The sequence below is a fragment of the Clinocottus analis genome, unplaced genomic scaffold (genome assembly GCF_023055335.1).
Source record: "Clinocottus analis isolate CAN_PGR_092001 unplaced genomic scaffold, fCliAna1.0.p SCAF_21, whole genome shotgun sequence".
Classification (NCBI taxonomy): Eukaryota; Metazoa; Chordata; class Actinopteri; order Perciformes; family Cottidae; genus Clinocottus; species Clinocottus analis.
In genome coordinates, this window is record NW_027175943.1 from 8,779,465 (window position 1) to 8,791,467 (window position 12,003).

Here is a 12,003-nt window from a genome sequence, read left to right on the forward strand (position 1 = left end):
AGCTGTCTGGATTTATTTGGCAGAACGGCCGTGAGCAACAGAAAAAGAGCCCCGACCCCGTCCTTCTTCCCACTCTTGAATCTTAAAAGCCATGATATGGCACTTTAATGGAAACCAGTCCAACACCAGTCAGGACTTTGCTCTTTAAAAGAGGAGATTACCCCGGATAGTGTTTGAATACACACTTGTAAATTGTCCATGTGATGTTTCCATTTATCTGAAGGTCAACGAGGTTCCATCTTGAAATTAGACATTTTCATTTTACCATACATCCTCTTGTCCTGTGATGTAAGCATCTCATAAAACTAAGACACAGCATCATTCTTTGAGTACTGCACTCGTAAATGGCAATGTATTCTGTAGTTCTCTGATTCTAATAATAGCATTTTTGGAAAAGACAATTAGAAATGTTACCATCAATGGAGAATCACTGAGGATTCCTCACAGTAAATGCATCAGAACTTGGTTATAAAGTCCATGCAGAACCCCTATCTCAAAAATATCTTGTAGGCATTAACAGGAAATATGTTGTATCATCTTTATTGCACTTTGGAAAAACATGAGCAGAACCCATGGTGTTGTAAGACAGAGTTTGTCTCTGGCTTGATGGAGAGAAGCGGCCTTACTTTGAACTGAGGCATCGTCTGAGGGAGTATGAGGCGCCTCCTCCACAAGTCCGGGAGCATTCACTCCACGAGCCCCAGGCATCCCACAGAGTGTCTCTGTCCTCTTCTGACCGGGCCGTCCGCGAGCTCTGCACACCAGGAGAGAAGACATGGTTTGAGACGAAGTGAAGAGTTTGTACACATGAGTGATCTGTCACGGACATCCTTTTGTAATTTCCAGTCCATCCATTCAAACCAATGCTACGTTATCTTAATGTTGAATCGTTTGTCTCAATTTCTGCCAGAACCCAACCAAACATTACAACATCATAAAAGTGACTTATGCTCTCCTTGTCTCCCTTTTGCAATGGAAGCAACCCGGATGCAAAATCCTCAGCCATTTGACTTGTGGCCTCCTCTGTTTGAACAGATAGTCTTGCACAGCACACAAAGAAAAGCCCAAACTGCAAGTTGAGAACCTGAACTAAATTTCAGGAGCAGCTGAAACCGAAACACAAGTGCATGTGACAGGATGAGAGAGACCGCAAGGGCAAGTTATCAAAAGCTCTCGACTTTTTCCTGTTTGAATATCTCAAATATGGGAGTCATCCTTTAGATTATGAACTGTTAGTCCTCTCTTAAACTCCGTGCCTGACGTGTGTGCGTCTGCCTCTGTTAATTGCATTGTGCTGTATTTGGCAGCAGAGGTAGGGATATTACTGAATTAAGTCAATATTATGAGAGGATGAATTTTGCGACTGCAAGGGCAATGTGCATCTCAGATATAGAGGGCCAGCCAAGAAGTAAAGTTCTCCTCACTCCTCTATATTACACTCTTTAACTCCTCTTTGCCTTTCGTATTTTCAGATTGGATTTGACTGGACTTCACTGGTTTATTTGTAAGGCTGGCACTGGCATCTGAAGTGGATCATCTACTGCTCCACGTGAGTTGGGCTTCTTAGTCTTGGCTTTACTGAGCAGCCTAGCTCTTCTCCATGCCCTTTGCATGTCTGACTGAATGACGTTATAGAGCTACAAGTTATAGGCTCAGATTGTATGAATAGAAAAATAGATTGCTTTTGCTTTCTCGAATAGGGACAGCTTAGCTCTGTGAATGTAATCCACTCGAAACTGCCAAAAATAACTGGTTCTATACCTGTTGAGTGGATGAAAACCTGGAAAATGAAGTTAAAAAATAGACTTGGAAGTTGGATTCGACACTGGGATAAATCATCCACCTCCTATGGCAGCAAGAATGTGGTTTAAAAGAGGTGCAAACTCTAAATACTCTGCCATTCAACAGAGGCTTTAATGGAAATGAACAGGAATAGATGGATGAGAGAAGAAATGATAATTTTTCTACAATAACTGGAAAACCTAGGCAGTCTTTCTGAAGTTGGTGAAGCACGAAAGAATATTTTAGCATTGCAAACTGCAGCTTTTGTGCGCTTTAGACAGCCTCCCACCACGGGACCTTTGCACCACCACCACGACCGTTTAAGCTGGCACATCCCGCAGAGCTTTTGACCTGAAAATCACAAATCCTGCAGATTCGGAATGAAATGTGAGACACAACAAGCCCACTTACCCTGAAGAAGGCAGGAACTATGCAAACGTTATGTGAAACACCTGCTCTTTATGCCCCCTGAGCTGACAAACGGTTTACAGTGAATGTCCTAGCTTGCATTTGAGATACAGACTGGAGATTCGAGAGGAAAAACTCAGGATACGCCAAAATCTGTTGACCTCTTTGGCCTCTTTTCCCCAACAGCATGGCATTGTGCCTCGTGTAAACATGAATGGATCTCTTAAAGGAAAGTAAACACAAGGTAATATCGCGGTACCAAAAGCACCCGTGCTGTACAGTGCGGAGCAGAGTGCTGGGCTGACATTATTAAAGGTGCATGGGGACGGATACAAATGGATGTCAGTGCTGATGACGTCTGAGGAACAGCGGAGGGGAACGGCAAGACCTAAACACGCATCCAACGGAGCATGCGGCCAAACGTATCGGCAATGGCACTACTTTCTGCACGGGCCAACTATTCCAATGTTTGGATCCACAGTAAATAAACACAGGCTGCGCTCTGGGCAGCCGGTTAGCGCACCACCTCGATTCTCCTTTGAAAAGCAATCAGTGAATTTTACACTCAATTACGGCTGGGAGCTGCGTGTTGCAAAGCCAAGAGAGCCGGCGGGATAACGAGGCTGGTGAAGATAGAGGAGGAGGGAGGTGGATGGAGGGATGGAGGAATGGAGATGAGGAAGGTTGTTTGGCTGGCTGTGCCGCTATTGTTCTCAATGAAGGCTGAGGAACACAAGGCTCCGCAAGTCGGACGGCCGTCCCGCTGGGATTTGAATCCAATAATCAAAAGGCTCGTATATCCACTTGGAGCCCTGCGAGCACTCCATCACTGCACGTCCCACCTCTCCCACTCTGATCCCACCAGGGTTTTATTTGCACCAGTTTACACAACAAGGCCTTTAGACACATTTTTTTTATCTCCAGCACTTTGACTACAGAGACAAACAGCGCAAATCACATGACCAGAACGCCCCTGTGGCTGTCACCCATTTATTGTTTTCACATCTAGTGGAGGAGAGGAAATGAGCATACGATAAAAGACCAGTGATCTCCATATTATGTTATTCTGATGGACAGATTCTATTTAAGTCACCTGTCAGCAGCTGAGACTTAGGGCATTTTTCCTTGAAGATGGAAAACTCCTCGACAGGGGAAAGAAACCAGACTCTGGTTCCTTTTTAGCAGACTGTGTCAATAAGCATACGATGGCCTTTTCAGTCGGCAAGACATACGATATTTGCACATCTGCTGAATCCCTTGTCGTCTGATCCACGCTGCACGGCACTGTACTCACCGCCATGCCGCGAGAAAAGCAGTCACTATAAGGTACAGTAACGGGACGCACTAACCTCAGATAAACAGTCAACGTTTGTGCCTTTGATCAAAAACACAGAGGAGCCATGGAGACTTTTCAGCAGCAGAAGCAAATAAGACCCATCAGGTCACACTGTCTTGTTAAAGATACTGCTGACAGGACTGAAGAGGGCATTTCTACTGCAGATATCATAAAATACATGCGTACACGCACAGTAATCTATTAGAACACACGCTCTCTGAATTACTTGATGTGACGAGATTTGTAAAACTATTACAAAACTAAATCATTTTTTGCAAGATGAACATTTAGGAAAAAAGCAAACATTACAGTACCAGGATAAGAAGAGCTGTCACCAGTAGCTTGCAAGAGAAGAAATCTTGCTCCATGGCTTTTCAAGGTGTGTGAGTCACTGCCTCCAGTTCTGAGTGTGTGTTTGTTTGTATGTAAAAGTGAGTGATGCTCTCCTCTCCGGGTCACCGTGTGTCCTGTCTGTCCGCCTGCCGTCTCCTCTCTGGCTTGCTCCTGTTCTTCCTCAGGAATAAGGGGAGGGAAGGAGGACTTGGAGTGTGCGTCTGCGTGTGTGGTTTTGTGTGCGTGAATGTGAATGTGGGGGGAGTAATCGGGTGGGAGATCCGGGACCCTGCGAGTCCTTCAGGTCTGCCACACCAACCAATCAATAAATGGGTCTCAGTCAAGCGTGCCCGATCAAACAAGGAGCCAGCTGCAACTTCACACGTGTGTGTGTGTGTGTGTGTGTCTGTGTGTGTGTGTGTGTGTGTGTGTCTGTGTGTGTGTGTGTGTGTGTGTGTGTGGGTGTGTGCCATGGAGTCGGAATAATGGCAGACAGACAACAATTGTAAACCAATTTTCTTCCCCTTTTGATTCTTTCCATTTCTTTGTTTGATATCTCAGATTTCTGCTTCTTATATCACGTTTTTTTTTCCCCTCCCTGCTTGCCTTTCACTCATTTCATTGCGCTCATGCCGCTGTTTCTCATTTCTTTTTAGCGCTGGACGGCTTTGCTCAGTTTACTGCCAGCACTGTGTTTTCGAAATGTCAAAAATTCTCAGTCATACTGAGCGAGATAATCTATCAGCACGTTTTGGACGTAGGTTTGACAATGTTGTTCTATGATTATCTTTAGAAAGAAAAAAATCTAAAATATATACATTCATACTGACTCCAAACACACACCTTAACAAAACTCACATGTTTAGGAGCATGTCTGCCTCATGACCATGTTTGCTTTCCAAGTAGTTACATGTGAGATCCCCATGTAAATCAGATGACATAGTCTGGTCACTGAAGCTATCGGGAGAGACTTCTCAGCCATGGGGACTTTTTTTTATTTCTTTATGAGCCAAAGGTCTACTTCAATAGAGCCTTTCATAACATCTGGCAGTTAAAGCCGGTGAACATTTGCACTGTGGAGGTGGGGAACAAGCCAGGTGTCCCCTGGAGGGACAATACCTCTGGTTATAGAGAAAAGCAACCAGCAAGATGGACAGCTCTTGGCGCAGAGGGAATATAGTATGCACTGAGTAACTTTCCAAATGGCTGGGCGTAAAAACAAAAAAAAAAAAGGCTGAAAGAGAAAGTTAAAAAGCATATAGAGCAGTTAAGGTCGATGCCAACCCAACGGTGCCCCTTGATGTGTGACGAGGTAGCAGGCTATCACGCAGGAATTCAACCATGACGTTCCAAAGACAATAAAATCTCTGTGCCCTTCGAATCAAGACTTCAAATACACCTCCCAATCAAGCACCAAATCAAAAACCACATAATTGGTTTCAATTAAGGCCGCGAGAAATGTGCAGCGCTCGAGAGCAAATAGTCAGCAACCCTAATCACAACATCGGAGCGGAAGTTCTCGACACTTCACCAGTACACAAACACACACACACACTTTTTTATACTTCACTTATACATAGCAAACCAGTCTTGGAGTCTTAAATTTCTACAAACAGTATGGGACTTGGCTTGTTTGACTTGGTAGAGGCGGGTGGCTGTACTTTCTGCGAAATGGGGGTTTATCCACACACACAGACACAGACACACACACAACACACAGCTATCCACTTAAGACCGGCGTATTTTGTGATGCCAGCAGGGAGGGAAGCGGACGTGCCCGTTTTCATATGGTCTACACAGAAATCATATCTCCTTGCACCCTTAATCCATAACCTTCTCATATTTGCTTTCAGAAGAAATCCATCTCCGATTTGCAAATGTATGACTACAGAAAATAAACCGTGGCATCGATGATGTGCCCAGAGTTTAAAAACCAAACACCCGAGGAGGAAATTAACGTGTTTGACTGACACGCACTTGGAGCCAGTTCTCTACCACAACATTGCTGAAGGTGTCTCCTCACAGTTCAAACAATAATCAATGAAGACGATGAGGTGAGACAAAAACGATATAGTGCATTGTTATTTTACACAAGGGCAGGCTCGGGTATTCGGTTGCATGAGGGAAGCGTGCACGTGGTCCAGGAGATCTGATTGTCCACCGACAAGACGCACTCACACACCATTCGTGGAGATGTGGCCATCGTTTCAATCGGTTATGATAACATTGTACTCCCTAAAGTAATCGCTGCAATCTGGGAACACGACGAAATCCCTTCAACAAACAGGGCAAGCAAGAGGAGCTACCAAAAATAATAAGCCGTCGATGCACAGAAGACTCTCCAGTGGGGGCTACTACCTGCAAGGCGAGGGTCGCATTATATCATGGGGTTAGCTGAGGTAGCACTACTGCTAATGAGCTGACCCCACTAGCATGTTGGGGTTTTTTTTTGCCAGTTGACCACTTTTGGCTGTTGTCTTCATGTTGTTTTACATAATTGTACTGTTAACAAGAAGTCATAATGGGTACATTTTAATGTTTGTCGTGTTTTTCCTAAAGCGGCATCGAGTGTCCATTTCACGGCTATTTCCTAAGCAGACACTGAACAGAGCTAGTGAACGTCTTTTTCTGGGTTTCAGACTGACACATTAAAGAATTGGAGGTCATAAAACAGCTGTAATACATACATTGTAATGTTTTTATTGAAAAAGAAATCATTAAATACGGTAAAGGTTACGTTTGCTTTGATTGCATTTGTATCACAGCCATAAGTTACTGGAACTGTAAAACCTTCATATTTGATTGGCTGCTCATGTTTCTTGGCCCATCTGACTTCTTTTTCAGTCATGTCGTCATCTCACCGACATTGCTCACTCACAGTGGGGTAGAAATACACTCGAAAAAAGGTCTCTTGTGCATTATAACATGTAATCTAAACAGGCATGTTTTTTAGGTCTTGTAAAAGGTCACTAAGTAGGCTTTCCAAGCAGCAGAGGTTCAACTGATCCTTTCCTCTCCTCCGATGTGGAGGAATGAAAGGTCAAATTAAAAGGTTGCATTATCACAGGGTGAAGACCTGAGTTAACAGGCCCAGAGTTCTCAGAAAGAGAGACAAATGAAGCTAAAGTTACCAGGAATCCACATGAAGTTAAACTCAACAGCCCAAACCCTCGACTCCCACGAGGCGACTTAAACGGTTGAGTTGGGACAAATGGCCTCCCGCCACCCTCACCAACGGCATATGTGCTCCAGGCATGATTTACACCAAAGCCATTGTTTCAAAAGCTTTCTGGGCTACAGTATAAAATGTTTTACCAGGACAATGATTTTATGACCTGCAGCTGAAAATCAACCACACTTCCCCCAAAACCAGAGGATTAAAATAAAGATGTAATTCACTGACAATCAGCTAAATTCAATTTACGCCAGATGGGCGGTCAACTGCAAAACCAACTCAAAGTAAGCGGTAGTACAGATGAAACATAAATACTCCCTAAATATTTGATTTATTCTTCTTTGTGTTTAATAAGTCGCATTTGGGTGTTTCGTCCCTTTTCTTCTTATGGACTACTTGGTCGTGTTTTTTTACGTTTATTTAATACTTGATATGGAACCGTGATAAAACAAAAAACGCCGCGTGTACAAGTGATATGAGCATTATTTGATTTCAGTATTTGGTGGTAATCTCAAAATGACAGATTTACAGAGCCATAAATACATCTTCTGAGGGTACTGTATCAAGACTGAGGTCGTAGGAGGAACAGTGCTGCAAGCAAGGTCATTTTAGGGATAAATAATGCGCTCAAGGGAACGACAAACTTGGCCTTTAACGGAGCGATCGGTGCTGGCATACGGTCCTGCAGGTCTTCTGACTTTAACTCCCTGCAGCTCCGCAGAGGAAGACATTTGTTCTGCCTGGATATTGGTCCCAGAACTTGTTACGGCATGAATGAAAACAAAATGATTTGTTTCTCACAATAGCAGCTGCATAGTAGGGATCTTGTCCGCTTGCATAGGCCCAGAAAATCATGTGACATTGTGTTGGATGGCTCCCAGATGGTAGTTTTAACATTTAAAATGGTAAATATATCTTACATCTGCTACTTAAACAGGACAAATAATGTACAGCAAGGTTGACAATGGCATTAGTATGTTGTAAATCAATTAAATCCATCTATGAATTATGTTTTGAGCAGAGTTTTGTATGACCTAAGACCTATGTGCTTCCTTTGGCTTAAGAATCTAAAGCAACAACATCAGCAATGTAAGGATGAACAGTAATATTGTTCGTACTTTATAGCTAAATGCTCATAACAGCATGCCATCATGCACCCAGGTACAACGCTAACATGCTGATGTTTAACAGCTGTTATGCTGACCATGTCCGCCCTCTTACTCTCGCGTGTTAGCATGATAATATTAGCTAATTAGCACCAAACACAAAGTCCAGCTGAGGCTAATGGGAATGTCATTAGTGTTGCAGAGATTGAATCATAAATCAAACAGACATTTGAAGCTGATGATGGTGCAACTGAAAAGCCATGGGATCCCCAAAGTCAGTGGGATTTATCGTGAGAGAGGAATGAACGTCTGTAGAGAATTAATTGAAATTCTCCTCTACTTTATGTTTTTGTGGTGCACCAACTGATCAACTGTATATTGTAAATCAATTGACACATATAACGTACATGTCCTTGTAAGTAAGACGGTAATAGGAAACACATCTGCTTGTTCCAAAAGTCAACAGAAGAAATACCTTAATAAATATATATTTTATCATCATTTACTCTGCTCTATAGTGACATTTTGAATAAGCCAGTAACCACAATCTGAACCCACCTGAGCAAGCCTCTAAAACTCCCACAACGCAGAGGAGGAATGGGTCACATAACTAAGAATCAGGAGTGACATTTACTGCTTCCTGAATCTACGTTCATAGGTTCTCAGCACCAAGCTTTTCCCATTAGCACATCCAGGAGAGCTCATATGTTTTAGCAGCTTTCTAGTGATCGAAAAACAGGGTAACTTCATCAGGGTCCCACTTCACCAACAGTCCCCCACGAATGCCTCCCTCTTTAACCCAACCACGGACACTGTGGCGTTTTAAAGAGGGTATGACAGGAGGGGATGGGTATAAATTAGCCATGTAATGCCGCTGGAGTTGCCTAAACTGGCCCGCCAAGGTGGGCTGGAGGGAAACGGGGAGCGTGGGACCTGCATCCAGATCTGGGCAGACACTAAGCACCACGGCTTATTTATGGACTCCTAGCCAGCATCAAGCTTGACTGATCCCCTGTGTTTCACAATGGAGACCGTATTGCCATATCGTCTGGATTTTTATAGCCTTTCACAACTGAATCCGCACTTCATTTTCTGCAAACACGAATCAAATAAATTCAACTGACTTTAAAAAGCAGCGTCATCAATATTTATGATTTGTGACTATCTTTTTGGTCAAAGGGGATGGCTCGTAGTGATCAACCCACAGATAGTTAGCGTCAAGCTCTAAAGAAGTAAACTACCTGCCTCGTAATGGCAGTTAGCAACTAGCGAGTAAAAGCTGAGCAGTAGAAGCTGAAGAACCAAATATTCCCCTCAGGAGTTGGTGAAGACCAGAGTTGGGCTAAAAATCTCAAGAAATACAGCTCCAAATGAAAAGACAAGGTTGCTAAAAGTCTGCAATGAGTATAAATAGCCAGCTGTTTGCTACCATGTTAGCCATAACAATATAACACCATAAGAACATTTTCTGAATTTCAGTTGATTGACCTCCCATAAATGTGCCAGCGCCATCTATTATCTATAAAAATAACTAAATGTGTGTTACTTCATTTCCATACTTAACTGCTGGATGAATGAACAACATGTCTGCACATCCTGTCTGTCCTGGTCGTGTGAAACAGAACAGAAGACATCACGGCTCCATCTGGGGCTGTTCACGTTTGACACGCATCCTGGCCTTGTCATCTCTTTCCCCCAAAAAACTCCTTCCTGTCTGAGTGACTAACTTGTTTTGGTTTCCTCATGCATTTCAAGATGAATTACTCTAAAGTTAGTAGCATGCTCTTGAACTGCGCTTCTAACTGGTGACATAATGCTACAAGTCAGTGGCAGCATTGGTTATAACAAAAAGCAGAGGGTGTGTTCCTTTTAATCCTTTATTTATCACTTGTTGACAGTCTGTTTGCATGGGGAACAACAAGGATTTGTGTGTGTACAATACACAGGACACAGATTCTGCTGATCTTGGCAGGGACTAAAAAGTTCAAACCTCACAATATGCAGCACTTTTAATTGGTGGGGTAAGTCACCGTGACGGCAATCAAAGTTAGCATTGAGACAAATTGATTCCAGCATTTAACAGGTTAAGAAAGCTCTCTGGCTCCTCTGAACATGAATTTATGAAGAATAGGATGACCAAGTTTGTTTTCCGTGGTAGTTTAGAACTAGTTTCGAAGACTTTTGACATGTACAAACCCCCGGACAGCTTGTTCAGGAGGCCGTGTGGGAAATTGTGTGCCACGATGAATAAATAGTGCAGCCATTTGAGGTAATCAATGCTGTGAAACCAAAGATTTTTGGCTGCAATGGGCTCCATCAGGATTGCGGAACTGTAAATATGACATCCACGGTCACGTCAGGATCCGTAGAGCGTTAGTCGGAGGAAGTGGAAAAGATGAAATGCTTGAAATGGAAAACCTAGATGTATATAAAAAAAAACCTCAAAAACACGGGAAATGTTGTCATTATCAACTTGAAAGAGCTCATTTTAGTTAATATCATCATGCGGAGAGACTTGGACTAATTGCTGCATACATGACAGGAGAGTTAAGAGAACCGAAGTTCAAAGCTGTAAAAACGCCTCTTCTTGAACTGCAGACATGAAACAGGCCCTCTTGTTAACCTCTTCCATAATTGCGAAAGGAGACACAACAGTCCAACACCAAGCAGCAACTCCAAATAAAAAGGCACCTGGTTTGTGTCAGCGGCTGATTATTCATGATGTGCAAGTGTGTATTTACACTTGAAGAGAGTTGAGGCTTTTTTCGAGCCATAAAAAAAAGGGACGTGTCTGATCTCCTGTTTGTGCAGCTTAGGTTTCAGTTTTTAACCCCAAAATTGAGTCGCATCAGAAACATGTGTTTTTCATTGTCGATAATGTATTGTGTGTTGTCTTTGGCTCTGGGACCATCAGAGGAAGGGATGGTAACACGATAAAAGGTGGTCAAAGGAGGCTTTAACCGTTGGAGCATCCTCTGAAATCTGAATAATGATGCAATAACGAGCGGAGCAAAGGGACGTGTGCACCTCAGTTCCCTGTTATGACCTGTGTCTGACCTACAAATATGGAAACGATTAAAGAAAAATGGATGACACCTCGAGCACATTGTTCCAATTCCCTTTGAGAAATACAGAAATTCACTGACTTTCTTCTACAAATGCTATTAGGTTTTCCGCAAAACATTTCTCAAGCAATTACTCATGTCCTGATGAAGGCTCGTCCCAGCCTGAAACATGACGGATTTATTTTTATGTTCAAATACAAGCTAGCCAGTTTAACATCAGATGAAACTGTCTTGGAATATCTACGTAGTTATACAGCATATCACGCTTTGAGGAGCAACAACAATGACTTTAAAATTAAGTTAATGAAGAGCAGATTTGGAATTGTGGAAAACCGTGTCAATAAAAGAGCCTTTTTGCAAATGCTGGAGTAAAGATTCAAAGCTGAAAAATGTGTGTCAAACTCAGCACTGAAAGTTCCCACACTGTATGTGACACTCAAGTAACACATGTCTTCGGAATAAAAGTGGGCCCTGATATGTACACATATCTTGTTAAGACGTGCTCATTTTTAAAACATCTTCATACTTCTACACATTAAAAAACTTGACTTCCTTTAACAAGAGCAGTGATGATATGGATCAAATATCTAGTGGTACATTTTCCCAATCAAACAGAGCTTTACACAGAGGAGAAATGTACCATAAACTCTTGTAAATAGTGATTTTAATTGAAATGTCGCTGTCTTGTGATGGGAGAGAGCCAATTAGGAGTTTCATGCATTTTACAACGATGAGTTATGACAGGACAAATCTGCATGGTTTATAATAAACTATATTGAGTGGAAGAAGATTAGTTTA

General features: G+C 42.6%; 1 protein-coding gene across 2 annotated transcripts in view; it reads right to left on the reverse strand.

The window, feature by feature from the left end:
* The window catches only part of adamtsl3 (ADAMTS-like 3), an 84,270-nt gene that overhangs the window by 27,147 nt on the left and 45,120 nt on the right, over window positions 1–12,003 (reverse strand). For both annotated transcript variants that reach the window (XM_068588237.1, XM_068588238.1), the window contains exon 4: window positions 627–754. In XM_068588237.1, the coding sequence (XP_068444338.1) occupies window positions 627–754 (128 nt within the window). The remainder of the gene's footprint in view (window positions 1–626; window positions 755–12,003) is intronic.